At 42.2% G+C, this 22,601-nt stretch overlaps 1 protein-coding gene across 2 annotated transcripts in view; it reads right to left on the bottom strand.

The window, feature by feature from the left end:
• The window catches only part of LOC108518805 (formin-1-like), a 297,109-nt gene that overhangs the window by 248,493 nt on the left and 26,015 nt on the right, over nucleotides 1–22,601 (bottom strand). Inside the window, exons 4-5 of one of the 2 annotated variants that reach the window (XM_017857449.1) lie at nucleotides 5,980–7,965; nucleotides 2,719–4,294 (exon numbers count right to left, since the gene is read on the bottom strand). In XM_017857449.1, coding sequence (XP_017712938.1) covers nucleotides 4,167–4,294; nucleotides 5,980–7,834 — 1,983 coding nt within the window. In that variant the 5' untranslated portion in view covers nucleotides 7,835–7,965 and the 3' untranslated portion in view covers nucleotides 2,719–4,166. Of the gene's footprint in view, nucleotides 1–2,718; nucleotides 4,295–5,979; nucleotides 7,966–22,601 lie in introns of those variants that run through there. The other variant, XM_017857448.1, reaches the window with a different exon arrangement.

The following is a 22,601-nucleotide window of genomic DNA, read 5'->3' as shown; positions in this document are numbered from 1 at the left end:
CGCCATTCTCCTGCCTCAGCCTCCCAAGTAGCTCGGACTACAGGTGCCTGCCACCACGCCCGGCTAGTTTGTATTTTTCAGTAGAGACGGGGTTTCACCATGTTAGCCAGGATGGTCTCGATATCCTGACCTCGTGATCCGCCCATCTTGGCCTCCCAAAGTGCTGGGATTACAGGCGTAAGCCACCGCGCCCAGCCAGTTTGTCTTTTTCTAATGTCCCAACCAATAATGTCATGAGGCAGAATGTTGAGTTATGTAAACAAATATATCCAATGAATTATTCTTTAAAATTTAATATCTATTTACTTTAAAAATAGTTTTATCTTTTACATTTATCAGTGGCTGTTACTTTTAATCATGGTGTTATTCTGCTATTTCTATACATCTTTGGGATGATTTTGGATGGCTGTGCATAGCCAAAGGCCACAGACTGCCAACTTTGCTTTATATCTTGTACTCTGAATCCAAAAATAGAGACATGTGAAAAGCAATTCAGTGGAAAGTGTTGTCCTCAAAGCATAATTCAACCTTAATCTGGGAAAAAATGCACAGGCATAGAGCTGGCTTGGGATTTTAAAACGTCAGATTTTGGCTGTGGTCCTGGCCTTTAAGTCACATTTCCCTTTAAAACCAAACACACGAGAAAATACTCACCATTTATTTTATACAGAAACCGACCTTAAAATACAAATTGTTCATTAGTAGAACATTTATTTCATATTTCACATGCCAATTAGTTATTCTTAATTTGAGATAATTGGAAAAGACACTCTTTAAAATTCTCTTTATGCTTTACACAAAAAGTAAGCAGGCACAATGGGATCTCAATCATTGTGAAATTTTAAGAGCTTTGTGTGTTGTTTTTTGAAAAAGATATACAAATATTATTTCTGAATCCATGGACAAAAAATCATATTACCAGGACTTCCAATTTACTTTCTTTTTGTATGAACTTTTAACAGTAAAAAGATGGTCAACCTAATCAAATTTAGAGGGAGAAAGGCCACATGAGAAAGAAATAAAACACTGTAATAATCATTTAGGTATTAAGATTACCACTGTTCTGTAACAACACATATACCCATATACCACATAAACACACATTCTTCTTTCCTCTGTTGCTCATTTAAAATTCCATCCTATCTTTCACATCCATTCATTAATAAATCAGAGGGTAGCCACTATCTCCACTTCCTTATCACCTACTCATCTTTAGCCTCTTATAGTCTACTCATAGACATCATTCTACTGAAGTAACTCCCCCAAAGAGGATTAGAAGCAACAGTATTTTCCTGTTCTTTATGGCATAATTCATCCCCATCATCCAGTCTCCCACCGGCCCCTCCAGATCCACTCCCCATTTTTCTCAACCTGCACTTGGCCCTGGAAGGCTGACCCGTAGACGACAGCCACTGGCTTGGCTCCTTTACACTGTGCTTTCTGGTTGGTTCAGTTGGAGGAGGTTTATAGGAAGTGGTCCAGAGGAGAGTGAGGCCAGGCTATTTATCCCCACAGCTTCCTCTCCGCTGGGTGTCTCTAACCACAAACCACGGTTCCTGACAGAGGTACCTCTCCATTAGTCTCCCCTCTCTGGGCTCCGGTGACCACTCCTTCCCTTGTGCCTTCAGCCTTACAGGTATCTGTTTCCTCTCAGGACTCTGAGTAATCCAGGGGCCTCTCTGAATTGCTCTCTTCCGTTGGTTTCTGGATTATGCTCTATCCTCATCCTAGCCCTGCCTCCTGGACTAGTGCGTTTTGGGTGCTGCTTTTACAGCTCTCTAACAACCTCCATTTCTCCTTGTAACAATGATGTATTCTCAATGCTAAAATTCTTGCCTCAAAGGACATGGGGAAAATATAGAAAAGTGTGGTTCCGCTATAATTGTACTCCCCGCCCCCCACCCCACACACAAGCACTCTAGGTGGTGAATTTGTTTTTTTCTTAAAAAATAAAAGTAGTTAAATCACTCTTGAAGAATCATAAAAGTAACATATTCACTACAACCAGAGGAACAATATAAAAATATGTAAAGGGAAATAAAATTAATGCCTTTCTCCAATGCTTCTGCATCTTTCCCCTTCACTCACTTCATTCCCCACCTCCACTGCCTTGACCCTCAATAAGGAATGTTAACAGCCTGGCCAGTTTGCTTCCACACCTGTCTCCATGATATTCAAAGCTGGACCAAACATATATATTTATATATCAGGAGGGGTGATAGTTGTTTTACAGAAACTGAGAGCATTTTATGTATTACTTTATAACTCAAATAGATACAAATCTAGATCAGTACTCTGAACAGCCTCATAATATTACAGAGCATAAATGTACAACCATTTATTTAAACATTTCTCTAATGATGGACATTCAAATTTTGTCTAGCTATTTTTTGCCACTACAGACAATGCTGCAACAAACACCCTTATGCCTATATTCTTATTGGTACATATGTTTATGTAAGCTAAATTCCTAAAAGTGGGATTGCCAGGTCATAGTTACACGGAGTTTTAATTGGGATCCTATTACTTTCTCAAAAGTGCATAGCAACATACTTCATGTCAGCTTAATTCCTGTATTTGTTTTATATGGGTAGAATATGGCTGATGCAATTTTTGAGTCCCATTTTCCCCCTGAATCAATTTTAGATAATTTTCTATGTACTACATACTTTCTGTAGTAATATTAAATGGCTGCATATATCTATTAATGTTGTGAAGCTTCTCTACAATTTTATTGGAATTGCATCAAACCTTCATATTAATATGGGAAGAGTTTATATTTATTTCCCATAACGCATGTCCACAGAGAAAATCAAAGCTTTGACAGTAGCATTAGGGGTTTACACATGTAAATAAAATTTATTTCATGTATGCCTCTTAACTCAATAAATTGGCATTAATTACATATTTTCATGGGCACAGGAATTGATCAGGTGATTCTCAGTTCTCAATATCAGGAAGAACTATGCCTGGAGCATATGCTTCCATCACCACATCAGTGACTGCCGTCAAAGGAAAACGACCACGAGATTACTCAAGAGCACACTAAAGATTGGGCATTTCCCGAGTATGGTGAGCCAAACTCCCTGTGATTCTTCTGGCACGAAAAGGGTTTACTTTGAATCAAAGGTAAATGAAGGCAAGCACAACAACAGAAAGGAAGCCCCAAGGATGCTGCTTTGCAGGCTAGCACAACTAGAGTTCCTCAAGGTCTGGGGAAAGACCATACTCCACAAAGGCTTGGGAACATTCCACATCCATCTCCATCCCCCAAATAAAATACTATAAAACCCATCTCCAGGTTGGCAGTGGGAGAAGGCAGGAGAAGAAAAACCTGACTACCAGTTCTTGTTAGTATATTCTCTATTTTATCACCACTAGGTAAGAGATTCCCATGCATCATCCTTGAAATGAGAAGTTAAGAAAATTACAAAGCCAATAGAAGGTACATCACTGGCCTCTGTGATATCCTTATGCTACATCCTGCATGAATGGTAACGTCAGCTTTAACTGCTTAGTCTTGTAACAAGGATAAGCGGGTTTCACTCTTTCCTGGGAATTACTACTTGCCTCTAACATTGAAGAGTCTTCCAACTAGAAACAGATCTGATTACTTTTGCCAGACTTAATATCTTACTTGAGCAGTTAATGAGAGCTTTGAATAATCTTAATGACATCACTTCAATAAAAATACCTAGATGTTATTTCCACAGGAAATAAATGTCCATAGACCATAAACTTAATCTGGTTAATAGCTAACCTGGGAGAAAGGTGGGAGTTGGGTTCAGACAAAGGGACACTGTGAAGGTAAATGAATTAGTCACCCCTCTTTCTGGACTGCTGGCAACTGTCTGAGCCCTCTTCTAGGTGGGAAGAGAAATGAAGTGAAAGACAAAGGTAGCTGGAAACAGGAAAATTCTCCCTGTACAGGCTTCCCAGCTGCAGGGAGTCACTGAAGGGTTCAGAATATAAAGAGGACTCACGGCGACAGGAAAGGGAAAATCAAGAAAGGAAAGGGAACTCGAACACAGGATACAAATCAAAGGTACTATCTGGGGAACCCCCTCCCTCATGCCTTTCAAAGTGGGGCCAATAGGAGGTAATGGCTGGAGGCCCTGCAGGAAGTCTCCATGGTAGAGAAGTTACCCGTATCAGAAAAAAAGCTCTTACTCCCTCCTCCCCCCCTTTCCTTTTCCAGCCCCCCCCCCCTTTTTTTTAAGGTTAGAAGCACAGGACATCCTTACAGTTCTTATGACTGGCTGCTGAAAGTGCTGCTGAAGATCCCAGTGGAAGGCTGAGGCCAAAGTAAAGGGAATGTTACGGGTGATGGCATGGAGAGGCCAAGGGAATGCGTGATCATCCATTCAACTTGTCACTCAGGGGGCTCATGGTCAGTCTCCAAAAGAAACTGAGTGTGCTCTGTGTGCCTGCCTTGACTCCGATACACTGGAGCGTTTATGATATTTTCAAATAGAAAAGGGCGAAATAATAAGATAATCCTAAATTGAGGAAAAAGAGGATTTACTAAAGAGCAATGTATTGAATGCACAGTTTCTGCACAGTTTTTGGAGTTAAGGCAGCTAAGATATTCTACACTCATGCCTCCAGGAATCTCTCCCTTAATCTCAGAGAGTTTCCTTGTCAAGTGATTCTAAGTCCTCAGCATCCGACAGGAGAAATAATTTTCATCAGTAGGGTTCTGCGATACATGATATAAAACCTACGATTCTGGGACTTTCCTGGTGAAGCATATTGTTTATGAAAGTAGCAAATCTCATCAAAACAAGACTGACATATTGCAAAAAACAAGCTGAAAAACATTTACCACATTTTAAAGACCTACCCCGGATCCATGATCCAGAGAGATTTATAAAATTTCACAAGTTCAAAATGATCAAAAAGCTTTGAAGCTCCTCTTCCCTAGATATATTTTTTATCTCAAAAATTACACTCGATGTTCACTCTAACCTGTAAGAGACTGTCTATCATATTACGAGCTATTCCCTAGACAAAGCATTGCCCATATGCTGTTAGAGGATCTGTGAAAAAGAACACATAACCTGCACAATGGCATATAAAGCCCTGAGATTCTGGCCACAACGGCCTAGAAAATGTAATGAATACTGGAGAGGTGCTTCTTTTACACAGTCTTTTTTGGTCCTATTGAATCCAAAAAATTATTTTCACATAACATTTTAAATCACATTAAGTATATAAGTCACACGAGCTCTTTAGCACCTTTTACATAAGAAATGATGCTATACCAGTAACAGTAACAACCTGTAAGTAAAAGATACCTACAGAATAAAGTCAATTTGTGCTTATATGGGAAATTTAAAACCATAAAAAAAAAAAAAAAGAAAACTTTGAACCAAGTTTCTTCAAATTAGACTGAATTCATTCCTCTTCTGGTGAAAAACAAAAGTTTTTTTCATAAAATAATAGCACTTACCAAGATGATTACTAAAAACAAACAAAAAAAACCTCTAACTACAGACTTAAGTGAAGACACAGCGTACTTTTCCACTTCTGCTTAGAGAATCCCTAGAATGACTCCAGCAGCATGAACAGCAAAATTTAGGTCAAGAGGCCAATTACCCACTGGTACCATCAAAGGCAGGCACAAGTTACTACTTCTCTCTGCCTGTTCCTGTTTCCTTTGAGAGTCACTGTTATGCAACCACAGAAGTAGCTTTAGAGAATGCCAAAATAATAATAATAATGAAAAATAAATAAAAGACATTCACAAAGTATTGCTTCTGGAAGCAACTATAACTCTGAACCACTAGGTCAAAACTATCCTCATCATCTCCACACCCTCCCCACCGTTCCACTCCCCGTTTTCATGCTGCAAAGTGAACTAACAGGCCTAAGAATTTTGGTCCATTGTTAATTAGTCAGTTTCTAAGTAGCACAAGCAGACTGATAGTTCTCGAATCAACCAAGAACAGATTCCAAACATCTTAAACAAAGACTAACCTGGAGGTGACTGGTGCTGAGGCTCAGCTGTGGTCTTCCCTGGCCCCAAGCTCTTTTCCAAAGGTTCCCCGGGCACCAACCGAGGTTGGCCTGCTCTGAGGAAGGCCGGGCTGGCTCCTTTGGTCTCCGTGACCTTTGCAGAGGATGGTGGCTCCAAGGTGTCAGCAGAGAAGACACGGCTCTTTCTACCAGGAGAGTCATTAAGAGCAGCTTCCCTCTCACCAGGCAGTGCAGGGAGCCGGAGGATCCTGTGATGCTGCTGAGGGCTGGGGAGCCTTGGAGACAGAGGCGAGGGAACAGGTGACGTCCGTTTGTGTGTGCTGGACTGCGAGGCTGAATTATTAAACACCTTGCCGAGAGCTGCCGGTGCTGGGGGGCATGGCTTCTTCTTATCCCCTCTGGGTTGGGAGGAGTCAAGACCTACTTTGTGGGGCAGATCCAGAAACAAGGACTTGTGGCCACTGAGAGACAACCCGGTTCTCCTCTTGTTTCTGGTTTCTGGGCGAGTGTGAGGGATGCTCGTGTGGACAGGGAAGCCCAGTCTTTTCCCCTCAGGGGCTTCATCTAACTTCTCGCTCTCTATCACCTTCAGGAGGACCTTGTTCACAGCCCCCTGGGCACAGGCCGACGCACTAGAAATGGTGGCTGTTTCCCTGGCTGGCGACTGCGATGACCCATCCCCTTGCCGCTCCTTGCCCCGCCGCCTGGAACCATGAGCCCCGACCTCAGCTCCCGGGAGGGTAAGCAAGTCAGCTTTGGGTACAAACTCAGCATGGGCTGCTGGGCAAATGGCAATCCTCGCCTTACCCTTAGAATGCGTTTTAACTACTCTTTGTACCTGCGAGGACAGGTCCTGAACTTTGGCCACCACTTTGGAGACAGGTATCTGCTTGCAAGTCTGCTTAGCCGGCTTCTCCATCTCATCCTTTTCTGCCTCTGGATGCTTCTCAGGGTCCTGGTGACTTTCAGACAAACCTGTTTGCTGATGCTGCAGCCCACTGCTCGGTGGCCTCCGAACGCCATCCCCTCCTACCTCTGGGGAGCTGCAGTCAGGGGGCAGCACTTCTCTTCCGAGCCCAGTGTCCTTGAAAGCCGTCTCAAAGTTCCCAAGGCTAAGGTCTGTGTCTGGCGTCTTGGGAATGTCTGGGGGGCAGCTCTCTCTCCTCTGCAGGGATGAGGCAAGTGCCCCATTCAGGAGATTTCCTCTCTCCTCTAGTACCCAAAGATTAGGCCTAGTTCTAGAAAGAGGAAGGGAGTGGCTGGAACAGATCTGGTCCTTGCCCATCAGAGGAGCTGATTCTCGGCCTCCACGCCCTTTTCTTTTGGTCCTCTTCTGTGGGAGAGCCCCAGCGCTCTCTCTCCTTCCACCAGACCTCCGAGGCTTTTTGTTCCCGTGGGTGCTCCTCTTACTGGGAGGGCCCACGGGGAGCTCTCCCTGCCAGTCACCAGCACTCTGGAAACAGTCATCCTCGGGGGCCAGGCTCACCAACAGCTCTTGCAGCTTCCCCTCCTGGTTCCCCATCGTGATCCCGAGGATGTGGTCTGAGCTCAGGAGATTAGTTAGCAGTCTCTCCCTCTCTGTTGTGAGTTTGTACAGCTCAGTTAGAATGTCTTTCGTGGGAGTCTGCTTGAAAAATATGTCGCCTGGATGTTCGTCCGGCTCCTGGCTGAGGCTGATGATGTCTGACTCCTCCCTGACTTGGTAGCAGTTATGAAAACCTTTACTGGATCTGTCTAGAGTTACAGCGCCCTTGTATGAAAATCCTCTGACTTCCCCCTTTGGAAGATAGAAGCTGATGTAGCAGAGTTCCGTAATGGGCTTATGCAATTGGAGGGTGCAATGAGTACCTTCCATTATGCCTACCTAATTATTCATGCCTTGGAGATGCCGGTTTGTGGTCAGGCTTCCCAGGCTCCAGTGGTGAGGCATGTGATGGTGGCTCTGCAGAGAAAGCAGCTGACAGTCATCTCCAGCAATGAGACTGCCTGTTAGAGGAACAGGGGAAGAAAGCAGCTTGTCTAACAGAGTGCATAAATCACACACCAACATAAAATCAAAGCGTAACCATGACTTATCCTTCCTCTCTGGCTGACCTCAACAACTCAAGGAATCAGACAACAGCCAGATTTCAATCTCTTCCTCACTCCCACCCCACTCCTGATCAGTAGAACTTTTGTATAACTGAGAGATGGGAAAGTCCTCTCATTTCACCCCCAGGACAAAAGTTCCCTTTCACTCCATGGGGACTCACTGTGCAGCCTGGATCAGGTCTCTCGACTTCTCTAGACCTCGGTTTATGTTCTTCTGTAAAACAGAGCTATCAAAAGTCCTTCTCTAGCGGGCTTTGAGATCCTCAGAAAACATAGCCATTTTCATAACTCATATTTGGAATATTACTTTGCAAAGATAGATCAGGCCTTTTTACCCTCTAAAACCACCTTCAAGATCTGAGCTCAAATTATCGATTTAACTTAAAACACAATGTGAGGAAAGATCTTAGGCCCCAAATTTGGAGTCAACAGTAAACATTTCAATGTAAAAGTTTAAAATTTAAATAATTCAAGTCTTAATCAAGTTTTGTGATTTTCTTTTTTATTTATTTTTTGTTGTATTTCCTTCTTATTTCCTTCCTGTTGTCTATTTGGAGCCAAATGGAATGGCAGAGGAACAGCAAAAAATCTACAAGGAAGTGCTGGTCCTGTACAGATTTTCAATGACTTCACCACAGAAATGGCTGAAATGCCACATAATTAGGGAAGGTGGCTGCTTCCTTGTGTAATGTGAGGGACCTCAGAAATGTCTCTGTGGCTACCATCCCCACACACAAACTCTATATTTCTAGTTTCTTAAGTTACTGCCCAGTCTTCAAGTCTTCCTTGCTTAAAAGAAGCACCGCCCACACCCTGGGAATGATAATACAGTAACTATTCATTAGCCCTCGATATCTTTAGTGCATTATTTTCCTCAGGTTTTTTCTAACTGCTTCTAAATAGCAAAAAGCTACATAAAAGTATATTTGAGTGAAGGAAGAGAGGAAGGAGGAAGAGTCTGGTAAAAGTAACTCCTTGAGGAAGAGAGAGAAAATTAAGAGTGATAAAATGAAGGTTATGAAAATTGCAGATATCTGGTCAAACCAGAATGTCAGGAGACCAGGAAAGGCCTTGCCTCTTTCACAATTGTACATGGGGCTCTTCTCATTCAAGCAGTCTTTTTTTTTTTTTTTTTTTTAGAGATGGGTTCTTGCTCTGTCGCTTAGGCTGGAGTGCAGTGGTGCAAACATGGCTCACTGCAGTCTCAACATACTAGGCTCAAGTGGTCCTCCCACCTCAGCCTCCCGAGTAGGCGGGACTACAGGCACGCGCCACCACCACCCAGCTAGTTTTTTTGTAGAAACAGGGTTTCGCCATGTTTCCCAGGCTGGTCTGGAACTCTTGGACTCAAGCGATCTTCCCACCTCAGCTTCTCAGAGTGCTGGCATTATAGGTGTGAGCCACTGCCCCAGCTGTATTTTTTAAGCTTTTCTAAAATGTTCATTGCCAGCATTTTCTAAAGATGCACATGTGTAGGGATACTTAATAATTATTGGTACAAACTCTCTGCATATGTCCAAGAACTCACTTAGGAGGTAGTCTCTTATTGTGTAATTTATAATAATCAGTAATAAAAGCAATTGCAAAGCTGTCAATATCCACTGAGCACGATACTGAGCACTAAGCATTAGGAGTTCAGTTAATGAATTCTCAGACAAACTGAAGGGAAGCAGCAGATGAGCTATGCTGTTCTGGAAACATAGAATGCTCTCCTTTCTCTTCAAGCATCATTTTCCTCTAGCTCCTCTTATCTCCTCAATTCCCATGGATTAGGAGAATTGTGTGATGTCGGGGGAGGAGTGTTAAAAATGTTCAGAATTGGCTGGGTACGGTGGCTCATGCCTGTAATCCCAGCACTTTGGGAGGCCGAGGCGGGCGGATCACAAGGTCAGGAGATCGACACCAGCCTGGCCAACATGGTGAACTCTGTCTCTACTAAGATACAAAAATTAGCTGGGCGTGGTGGCACGTGCCTATAATCTCAGCTGCTCATGAGGCTGAGGCACGAGAATCCGTTGAACCCAGGAGGCCGAGGTTGCAGTGAGCCGAGATCACGCCACTGCACTCCAACCTGGTGACAGAGTGAGACTCTGTCTCAAAAAAAAAAAAAATTCAGAATCCGTTCAAAGTCACAGCACAGTTTATGCTGTAAATTTCAAATAGGAATATGACAGTGTATTCTATTCCCCAAGAGAGGGAATTTGTATATACTGAGCACATATACACTTATATTTTCATTTTGTTGTCTCATGTAATCAGTACATCTCCATTTTACAGATGAGGAAACTGAAATTCAGAGAGATAAAGGAACTTGTCTAAGGGAAGAATATGGCTCCGAATATGCAAGTTTCAAACCCAGGTCTGTCTCACTACATTGCTTCACAGGTCATGTTGTTCTTCATCTACTGCCTTCTACCAACAAATTGGTTTTCCATCTAATTTGAATAGAGGAGTTTTTTGTTGTTTTTTTTAAAATTTTGTTAACTTGGTGTTACATAATTTCTTAACAAAGTCTCACATCTTGCTACTTTAACACTCACTGAGGCCAGGCTTAGCAGCTCGCCTCTGTAACCCCAGCACCTTGGGAGGCCAAGGTGGGAGGATTGCTTGAGCTCAGGAATTTGAGACCAGTCTGGGGAACATAGTGAAACCTTGTTTCTACAAAAAAAGAAAGAAAGAAAGAAAATTAGCTGGGAATGTGGTGCAAGTCTGTACTCTCAGCTGCTAGGGAGGCTGAGGCAAGGGGATTGCCTGGGAGGCTGAAACTGCAGTGGACTGAGATTGCGCCACTGCACCACTGTACTCCAGCCTGAGAGACACAGCAAGACCTTGTCTTTCAAAAAAAAAAAAAACCCACACTCATTGGAGAGCTTCAGCATGTCTGATCAGGTAAAGTGCTGCCTCCTAAGGTCATTACTTAAACAATAAAATCTAGAAAAAGGGCACCAGGAGTTCACTACAGCTGGTATAGACAGTAAAAACACTCAATGAAGATTCCAATTTAGAAAAAAGAAGAGAGGGACTGATATAAAGGCCATATCCTTTATGAGAATTACGGACATGTGGTGCCTGTTTACAGGATCAAGTACTTTTTCCCCCTGGTCTTTATAAGTCTTGGTTATGTAAACGGAGAAAATGTCATGGTTAGAACTCTGTATGTTAGTCACAGCCGGGAAACTCAAGTCAAGATTTAGAAAATTATAACATTGGATGTTATAGCAATAAAGCCACAACACAAGGCATAAAGCTACTATTATTTAGGAAAAAAAAAAAAAAGAACTTCACACTATTGCCTCATCCACCCAGAAACTTCCATAGAGAATGCTCTTACCACACTTGTGGTACACACATCCGGAGCCAAAGAGGAGCAGAACAGAGGGAAAAAAAAGAAATGGGAATTTGTCTTATGATCCTGGGACTACAGTTCCTTTGTTCTGGGCCCTGAGAAGCAGTATGCTATAAGAAACTTTGTACTGAACATAGACGAAGGAGCTTCACTACCCCAGGATCCATTGAAGAATCCTAAGCTACTTATTTATACTTGTTACACAAAGATTACTTCAGAAGTAGAGACTAGACAAGTAGGGGGTAAGACTAGTGGTATAAATCACTTAGGAAGGTCTTTCAGTATTCCAGAAAGAAGTGTTGATGGCTAAAACTAAAGCAGTAGCAATGTGGATGGAGAAGAGATAGTCAATTTAAAAAGACAGATTTCAGGCCAGGCATGGTGCCTCATGACTATAATCCCAGCACTTTGGGAGCCTGAGGTGGGTGGATCACTTGAGTTTGAGACCAGCCTGACCAACATGGCAAAACCCCATCTCTACTAAAAATACAGAAAAAATCAGACAAGCGTGGTGGCACATGCCTGTAATCCCAGTTATTCAGGTCTCACGCTAAGGCGTGAGAATTGCTTGAACCCAGGAGATCTAGGCTACACTGAGCCGAGATTGTGCCACTGTGCTCCAGCATGGGTGAAAGAGTGAGACTCTGTCTCTAAATAAATAAGTAAAAATTAAATAAAAAGATAGAACTGAAAGGGTCTGGTGGTTAATTGAATATGTGTGACAGGAAAGAATTTAGTTTCATGATTTCAGATGTAGGTGGCTGGGTAGATTGTGGTGCCATTCACAAAGATAAATGCACACAGAGGAATAGGCTTCAGGAGAAGAAGATGAATTCAGTTTTGGAAATATTGAATATCAGGAGAACAATCAAACAAATATGTCCAGAACACTGCTAGATGTAAAGGGATAAAGAATGAGATCTATGCTAAAGTTAACACGTTTGGAAGGAATCATACAGTATATAAGGTGTTTCAATTCCATGTAAGATAAAGTAAGTGCACTCTATCCTAGCTCTCCCACTGAATGCAACTGCAAAAAACACCAACATAAAATGCATAGAGCAGCTATCTGAACACTCTAAAAGCAAATGGTAGCAAGCAGATTGATGAGGAAGACCAGGCTTTGAAATATCACCCAACTGTAAGGCAGTTAAGTTTCTCAACTTTATCCTTCAATAGCCCTTAAGCCTGGACTCAAATGTGCCTGAAACATGGCAGTGAATATCAGCACAAACAGAGGAAGTTATAGGAGAAGTCCCGTAATTCAGAATCAAGAATAGGAAGACGTTTTCTTGTTGGCACCTAAAGCTCCGAGGGAGGAAAGCATTTCTCTATGATTAGAGGAATTGTAGTCCCGAGATGTATGGGGAAAACCCCTATTCCTTTTCTCTCACTCTGTTCTGCCTCTCATTGGTTTCAGGTGTGGGCAGAGTTGCAGGAAGTGTGTAGCCAAAGAGTTGGCGGGTTAATAGTCCTAGATTTCTCGTGAGAGGACTGAAATCAGAGCCTCAGAGAGCCCAGAAGTATGGGGGAGATTATGGAGAAGGATCTTACAAAGTGACCTGTAAATTTATTCATGGACACCTGAATTAACCCCAACCTGTGGATTGTGGCTCTGATCTTAAACAGCATATGAAGGGCTCTGAAAAGAAATGAAGAGATAAGACAACTTCCCAGGGCCTCGGCTGGCCACTGGGTGGCACATACATGGGATGGAGCACTGCAAAAGCTTTGAAACTGCAACTGACATGAAAACCACAGCCCACAGAAGGCTCACTGGAACTTGCGACCTGAGCCAAACCAGGCTCACTAGCTGGCTGTTTCAAGAAAAAAGCATCTTCCCTGAGCAAATGAACTTCAACCTCAACTCTCTAGTGTGTTCCACGTCAGAAGAAGGCTTTAGAGCAGGGCAGACGCTTCTCTGTGACAATCCATTAGAAAGTCAGAATGCAGTATGGAATCATCACACATATTTTTCATCCAAGAAACCAGAGGAAAAAGAGCTGTAAGTCCTAAGAGAAAAAAAGCAAAATGACAGGAAATCACTGTGCGGTGGGGTTAAACGCACTGGCGTTGCAATTCCATGCTGAGTTCACAGGACTATTTCAAACAGCATTGCCTCATTCTACTCGGACTCAAATGCAGCAGCTCTGCAGGAGTCACACACTAAATTATACACCTTAATTCGGCCTGTGAAGTGACCTGCTCTGGTTATGTTCAGGGTAAAAGCATTTTACTTCCCAGGGAGTCTTCACGTCTTCTGTTTCCTCTGACATGTTCCAGGCTGGCATTCTCTCTATGACAATGTTGCGGCAGTGATTTCTCCCTTGACTCTTTTTCCAATAAACAAGTAGATTACCTCACTGTACCCCAAGTAAAAATATTTGTTGTGCTTCATCATCATGAGAAATTATTGCCTTTTAGAAGATGCTGTCTATTGCTCACAGCATATTTCACCAATGCTTAAAATAAGATTCAAGAATTAGTTGTAGTCATTCTGTCTGCTGATGGCAGACATCCTAATTGATTTTGGCCTTAAAAGGCCAATGCAAAGCTTTCTTTGCCTAGTCATTGGCACAGTCTTTCCCTGTGACTCCATCTGAGCCCAACACGGCTAAGATAGATTACCGGTATTCCATTACTAAACTGGAAATTTTTTATTAATCCAGTCAAATTCACACTCTACCTTTCACACTTTCCTAAGACCAAGAAACTGACTTTCATGAACTCAGTCAACAAGTTCCCTTGCACTGTGGCTTCTACTAGATTTAGCCATTGTTAAATAGTAGCAGATTGGAGGCCAGATGGAAGAGGGCTCAGGACCTTTATCCCCTGGCTCCCTGGCTCCTGGGCTAGAGTTTGGCAGTAGGCGCGCCCTGTACTGAAGACCACGCCCCTCTGGGGTAGTCCTCCTCCAGCTGCAGCTGCTTTCTCTGAGTACCATTACTGCTCCCTCCCCTTGCTCATTTAGTCCTAGATGGCTTTGAATTCTGCCTCTCGTGTGTGATTTTGGACAAGTTATTGCCTGCCTTTCTCCTTTCCATCCACCCTGGGATGAAGTGCAGCTTTTTCAAGGAGGAGATTAACAAAACAAAGGAAGGCTGGGTGCGGTGGCTTACACCCATAATCCCAGCACTTTGGGAGGCTGAGTCCGGTGGATCACGAGGTCAGGAGATCGAGACCATCCTGGCTAACACGCTGAAACCCCATCTCTACTAAAAATACAAGATATTAGCCCAGGTGTGGTGGCGAGCGCCTGTAGTCCCAGCTACTTGGGGAGGCTGAGGGCAGGAGAATGGCGTGAACCCGGGAGCGGAGCTTGCAGTGAGCCAAAGATCGTGCCACTGAACTCCAGCCTGGGCGACAGAGCAAGACTCTGTTGAAAAAAAAAAAAAAAAAAAAAAAAAGGAAGTCTGCAATAGGTTAGTGGTTCTTCTTTCCATGGAGATTTTCTTTTTCTTTTCTTTTTTTTTTTTTTTGCTTTCTTTTTTTGTTTTCTTCTTTGGAGATAGGGTCTCACTCTGTCACCCAGGCTGCAGTGAAGTGGCATGACCTCAGCTCACTGCAACCTCCAGCTCCTGGGCCCAGGCAATTCTCCTACCCCAGCTCCTCCAAGTAGCTGGGAAAACAGGTGCCAGCATGCCATCATGCCCAGCTAATTTTTGTATATTTTGTAGAGACAGGGTTTTGCCGTGTTGTGCAGCCTGGTCTCGAACTCCTGAGCTCAAGTGATCTGCCCACCTTAGCCTCGCAAAGTGCTGGGATTACAGGAGTGAACCACTGAGGGGTTTTTCTTTAAACAACCTACACACACTGTAGGAATAGGAGTGTAGGAATAATAACAAAATTACTATAATACACAGCAGAAAGAGACCTATTCTATAAGGTATCAAAGAACAAATCAGAGGAGTTAAAAAAAAAAAAAGAGAGTCCACATCATGTGTGTAGGATCAGAATAACACTTCAGGCAGAAGAAAGCATTTTAAAGTAGCCCCTCATTAAAATACGGGCCTTGGACAGGTAGAGATTAAGAAAGTGAAATTCCAAGAGGAGGAAACATAATACAAGACTGAGAAAACAACTAACAAGTACAAAGGGAAAAACTCTTTTTAGATATGTGTCAGGAGAGGTAAGTCAAGAAAGAGTGATAAAAGGTACCAAGTCATAGAAGGATTTTAATCAGGTTGGTAGGAAATTAATGCTATCTTCATAGACAAATGATTGATGAAGCCATGGATGGTTTTTGACCAGGGAAGCAGTATGTTCAGCACTACACTTAAAGATTAAGTCAGTAGTAACATCGGAACAGATTGGAGAAGAAAGAGGACAGACAGGGAGTCAAGAACGAGAAGCTGGGGACAACATCAAATTCTGCAAAAAGGTCAAGAAACAAATTAGAAGTGTTACAGGCTGGGCGCGGTGGCTCACGCCTATAATCCCAGCACTTTGGGAGACCGAGGCAGGCAGGTCACCTAAGGTCAGGAGATCAAGACCAGCTTGGTCAACATGGTGAAATCCCATCCCTACTAAAAGTACAAAAACTAGCTGGGTGTGGCTAATTAGCTGGCACCTGTAGTACCAGCTACCCAGGAAACAGGTGGAAGAATCGCTTGAACCCGGCAGGTGGAGGTTGCAGTGAGCTGAGATCATGCCACTGCTCTCCACTCCAGCCTGAGTGACAGAGTGAGATGCTATTTCAAAAAAAAAAAAAAAAAAGAGATGTTACAGAGTTTTAGGTAGCAACTTTAGTAGAGTGGGAGAACACCAAACTATATTACAAAGAGCAAGAGAGAACACTGATGGTTAGGACAAAAAAATATGAGTAATAACCTGTACAGGTATTAAGGCTTAGTCTTTGCTATTTTGGTTTCTTTTCTTGTCTTTTCTTTTTGAGACTGAGTTTCACTCTTGTTGCCCAGGCTGGAGTGCAATGGCACAATCTTAGCTTACCGCAACCTCTGCCTCTTGGGTTCAAGCGATTCTCCTGCCTCAGCCTCCCAAGTAGCTGGGATTAGAGGCATGCACCACCATGCCCGGCTAATTTTGTATTTTTAGTAGAGAGGAGGTTTCTCTATGTTGGTCAGGCTGGTCTTGAACTCTCGACCTCAGGTGATCTGCTCGCCTCGGCCTCCCAAAGTGCTGGGATTACAGGCGTGAGCTACCATACCTGGCTGTTTTGGGTTTTTTGTTGTTCTTGACACTGCCCAGGCTGGAGTACAGTGGTGAGATCTCGGCTCACTGCAACCTCCGCCTCCTGGGTTCAAGCGATTCTCCTGCCTCAGCCTCCCAGATAGCTGGGATTACAGGCGTCAGTCACCATGCCCAGCTAATTTTTTTACTTTTGGTAGAGGTGGGGTTTCGCCATGTTGGCCAGGCTGGTCTCGAACTCCTGACCTCAGGTGATACGCTCGCCTCAGCCTCCCACAGTGTTGGGATTACAGGCGTGAGCCACTGCGCCCGGCCTGTTTTTGTTTTTTTTTTTAAGACATGGAAAACATAAGCGTGTTTGCAGGTTAAAAAGAAGGAAGTAGCGAAGAAGGAAATATTGGTGACACAATGAAAGATGGTATAAAATATGGGACAAAAGGCACCAGACAAAGAAGACATGGGCTCAAGGACACAGGGGGAGGAATCAGCCTTGTCAAGAAGGAGGATGGTTTCCTATTCAAAGACTAAGGTTAAGTAAAGGAAAAAAGATTATTATGAGATAGCCCTGACATTGAGAGAGTTTACATATTTTCTCAATGATTTTGTTTTCTTCAAAAGACTGTAAATTTACGATTTTCTTTGCATTCTAACAATGTCACAAGAAGGAAAGCATTAAACTAGTTTTCTGGAAGCAAAATTCCTTCTTGGGAAACTCTGATTTGACTGTGAGACCACCAACACAAGCTATGTCTTATTTTAACATACTGGCAAATCTCTACAGAAATATAGAGGACAAATTTCAGCCAACAGAATGATTTTAGATGACAAGTTTCTAGCCAAAGTCACAGCTGGGTATTAGAGGAACAAAAGGGGCTCCTTTTGTATATATTTTTTCATTGCTGTTCATTTTTTTGACCCACAAACCAACCCGCACAGATACTCAGATATGCTAACAAGGTGTGCGCATTGAAGATCCTCTCAAAGACTTTTGGGAATTCTTTCTTTGCCTCTCCCTTACCTTTTCAAAGCTTAATTACATAAAGAAAAATGAGTATTAGCTTTCCACATGATTTCCATGAAAATTAGATATTGAGATCCTCAACATATCGCTGGTTTTATGTCACTATCTAGCTAACATCATCTAGAGGAGATAAATGAGTATGCTGAGGAAATAAGCCCCTTCCCCCTGATTTAATTTTTAATTTTTATGGGTACATAGTAGGTATATATACTTATGGGGTACATGACATATTTTGATACACGCATATAGTGCATAATAATCACATCAGGGTAAATGGGGGATCCATCACCTCAAGCATTTATCATTTCTTTGCATTACAAACATTCCAGTTATACTCTTTTAGTTATTTTTAAACGTACAACAAATTATTGTTGACTGTAATCACCCTGTTGTGCAATCAAATACTAGTTCTTATTGATTCTAACTATGTTTTTGTACCCACTGCCTGATGTAAAAAAAGAATCTGTAGATAGGAGATTCCTACTCATTGAACATTTAAGGCTTTACCAACAATGGTGACAGCACAACATCTCACCAAAGGTGGTCTTAGTACATTTTACTTTGTAGTTATAAGACAAAGAAAGCTTCCTTTTCAAACATCGGGAGTATCTTTTTTAGATATGTGAACACATTCTGTGGAGTTTGCTTTTGGGAGAACTTTACACCAGGAACGATGGTTGCATATGTTACGTCAAATTTGCATTTTCTGATTAAGGAAGCTGCTCTTGAACAATGGCTTTCCAATTAGAGAGCACAAGGGGTTTAAACAGATTTTTGTTTTTAACAGGCAACTGCAAACAGACTATTGTAATCCCATTTTATAGAGGATTGAGGATGCAGGCAGGGTGCTTTGATGGTACTCTCATTTTTAAAGGTCTGCCACAGAGCACAGCTCTTAAGGAGGAAGCGGGAGACTATGGGGGCTCTCCAAGACAAAGCTGATCTGTCATCTCTCCCACTTCCCTGATAGCCACATCTGTTGACAGAAAACCTATTTTTTGGTTGTTGTTAAAATATCTGTTCATTTATAAACCTAGTAACATGGAAGGCAAACCTATTCTAATTATCTCACATTATGTGTGTTTTGATTTTATAAAATATTGGAAATCCTTTTATAAATCACAGTAATATGACATCTGTGTAAAACGTCCATAAAAGAAGTTCTTGGGTTTGAACTTCCATTTGAGCCAAACCACCACGTGAGGCAGACGTAGCGGAAGCTGTTATTGTCACTGTACACCCAAGGAGGCTAAAGGAGACAAGAAATTTCAAAGCCACTTGCCCCTGGTCAGACAACTAGTGAGCAATGGGACTGGACTCGAATCCAGGTTGCTGGACTCTCCGTATGCTGCTGTTTCCACTACCCTAGTACCACCGGCACTCACTTTTTTTTTTTTTGTAAAGAAAGAAGACCAATGAAACAAAATGCCATTTTTAAAAAGCCTCAAATTTTAAAATATATTGCTGGATAGGACTTAAAATAAAAATACAATATAGTACTATATGCAGTGAAGCAAGTGGACTCAAAGCCACTACTTTGTAAAGATTTCTCATTTAAATATAATTGTATTAAATCTTGAAGTAGATACCTTTTAAGAAAAAATTCATATCCCATCAAATACTCAGAATTCTACAGGAGATTATACAGGCAACAGTTTCATAGGTGTGTTTGTTTCCTTTTTGCTTTGTTGCTGTTGTTCAGGGAGAAATACTGGTATTACAGTTTTACAAACTCTTTTGTTTACCATGAGGATCGAGGAAAGTCCTCTTCATCTTACTCCAGCGCTATTTCATGAAATCCATCCTAAGAGTTAGTTGTTTTGAAAGTGCACTTCGTAAAATACCAGTGACCATATATATAGACTGCTTAAATAGAAGGATCTACCCAGGGTAGAAAGGGATGGGCAATCCAGCAAGGGAAGCATTGGGCCATGAGTTGGAGGCATGCATCCCAATCCAACAAGGCAACTGGACTCACCACTGCTGTGTGCCAAGCTCATGTGTTTCTTAGTAGACTAATCAAGGGGTAAGAAGATAACAATCTGCGGACAAGCTGTAAAAATCTAGTAAAAATTAAATATTTAGGTGAGGTAATGAAATGGGTAGATTCATACTTGGTTAAGGAGAAGAAAGAGGAGAGGAGAGAGATGACATTAGCCAATGATATGGTTTCGCTGTGTCCCCACCCAAATCTCACCTTGAATTGTAATAATCCCCATGTGTCATGGGCAGGGCCAGGTGGGGATAACTGAATCATGGTGGTGGTTTTCCCAATACTGTTCACGTGGTAGTGAATAAGTCTCATGAGATCTGATGGTTTTATAAACGGGAGTTTCCCTGTACAAGCTCTGTTGCCTGCTGCCATGTAAGATGTGCCTCTGCTTCTCCCTTGCCTTGGCCATGATTGTGAAGCCTCCCCAGCTGTGCAGAACTGTGAGTCCATTAAACTTCCTTCCTTTATAGATTACCCAGCCCGGGGTATGTATTTATTAGCAGCATGACAACAGACTAATACAGCCAACATTTCATGAGGTCTTAACCAGTGCTATGCCTTTGGCTAATGTACACCATGCCTCATTCATTTATAGTTGACCTTTGACCAAAGCAGGGGTTGGGGTGCTGACCCCCTGCCTGCACAGTCAAAAATGTATGTATAACTTTTGACTCCCAAAAGCTTTACTATTGATAGCCTACTGTTGACCATAAGTCTTACTGATAACATATACAGTTGATTAACACATATTTGTATGTCATATATATTAGATGCTGTATTCTTATAATAAAGTAAGCCAGAGAAAAGAAGATGCCATTAAGAAAATCACGAGGAAGGGAAAACATATTTATTCTTTATTAAGTGGATGTGGATAATCCTAAAGGTCTTTATCCTCATTGTCTTCACATTGAGTAGGCTGAGGAGGAGAAGGAAGAGGAGGGGTTGGTCTTGCTGTCTCAGGGATGACAGAGGCGGAAGAGGTGAAGGAGAAGGGAGGGAGGAGAGACAGGCGCACCCAGCACTTTGGGAGGCCGAGATGGGCGGATCACGAGGTCAGGAGATCGAGACCATCCTGGCTAACACGGTGAAACCCCGTCTCTACTAAAATACAAAACTAGCCGGGCGAGGTGGCGGGTGCCTGTAGTCCCAGCTACTCGGGAGGCTGAGGCAGGAGAATGGCGTAAACCCGGGAGGCGGAGCTTGCAGTGAGCTGAGATCCGGCCACTGCACTCCAGACCGGGCGACAGAGCGAGACTCCGCCTCAAAAAAAAAAAAAAGAAAAGAAAAGAAAAAAAATCACATAAAAATGGATCCACCAAGATCAAATCCATGTTATTCATGGGCCACCTGTAATTCTCATAGTCTTATGAGTGGGTACTAATAATTCTTCCATTTTACCCATGAGCATCATGTAAGCTTAGGGAGGTTAAGTAACTTGTCCAAAGTCACAAAGTTATTCAGTCACAGAACTGGAACTTGAATCCAGGACTATTTTAAAAGTTTCTCTGGGCAAAAGTGACAAAATACTGCATTTCTTAAAAGTTCAGGGAGAAATAATGAATCTGTTATGGAAGGCCATCTGGGGGCCTCTAATATAAGGATTATTTTGCTTCTCTTCAGAAAAATATGGTTAACAGATTGTGTTTATTACGCAATTAACTCTATGATCTATGTGCCCCTTGATCAGAATATAAATTATCCATCTAGAAGCAAGGACAAAAAACACATAATGTTTGCAAAATTCCTGTTAGGAATTCCTCTTTGTCCTGAAAGTATGTTAGTGCTCACGGTTTAAGGTTTCTGTCAGAGCCTAGAGAAGAACTTGTCCCGCAATACCCCAGAGACAGTGACAAAGGTTAAAACTGGACATCACCATTAAGTTTGCCTCAAGTCAAGTAAAAGAACTGTGACTGAATTTCAGTTTCTGCCACAGGAAACGTGCCAAAGTAACAAAGCTTGATGTGGCCCTTTTTGTGATTAGGAGGTTGGCTGTGGCTGTGGACAGCTGGTATCTGCTCAAGCATTAAAACCAACCCCAAGTTTGGCACGAGGCTGCAAGTTCTAAAGGTAATATCTAAACCAGATCTTACTAGCCCCTATCCCTTGATATTGGAATTTAAAAGAATTAAAGTCTCAGTCACCAGTGCTAAGACAGAGACCCTCTAGGTCATAGCAGCCACAGTCTGACCCAAAGGGCTTAGCAAAAAGAAGTGGTGCCACCGTGGGATGAACAATACACAGCTTCCTCTTGATAAACTGAGCTGCTCTGGGAACTCCCCATTTGACTGCCACTCAAAATTTTGATACTTTGTACAAAAATCTCATATCCACAATTCCTGCAGTTGGAGATGTCACAATAGTACTTTCACATGATTCACATACAAGTTTAGAAGCATTTCCAGATGATTCCACAAATTCATTCTAAACAGTCTGTTAATTGATCTCAATAGAAAGGCAAAAACATAAAAAGGACATCACTTATTAGAATGGCTGACTTGAAAAGGATAAAGGGGAACATAAATATACATTTATGAAACTAATAAAAAAGCCAAAGCTTTGTTGCCCTAGATAACTTGTTACAACAGCCTCATGCTACTTCTAGAAATCTACTATGCTCCTAGGATTCAAAACACATCCTCAAAACACAGAAATAAAAATCCTTTGAAAACATAAAACAGTTTAATAAAAACAATTTCTGAATTTGACTTTACTAAAACTTCAAATTTGATTGAAGGAATAAATATATGCAATAAAAAAATTCAAATGGAATTTTGAGACAAATGGCTACTGTTGAGATTCCTAATGGGAAGAAGGGTAAGCTTCTTCCTCTTACAAAAATACCAGGGAATTTCTGGGAATTAAAGAACTCTGAGCACAGTTCTGACATGGAAGATTTTACATCGTCTGTGGCAAATGTCAAAGACACTTTGATGTAAAAGCAAATATATGATAAGTATAGCAAATAGGTCTGTAATGAGAAGGAGCTGGGCCTAGAGATCCAGCTTTTTTTAAAAGGCCTTTTT

The sequence above is a fragment of the Rhinopithecus bieti genome, unplaced genomic scaffold (genome assembly GCF_001698545.2).
Source record: "Rhinopithecus bieti isolate Rb0 unplaced genomic scaffold, ASM169854v2 scaffold_44948, whole genome shotgun sequence".
Lineage (NCBI taxonomy): Eukaryota > Metazoa > Chordata > Mammalia > Primates > Cercopithecidae > Rhinopithecus > Rhinopithecus bieti.
The sequence above is the reverse complement of the archived record's forward strand: the minus strand, read 5'-3'. Positions and strand labels throughout refer to the sequence as shown.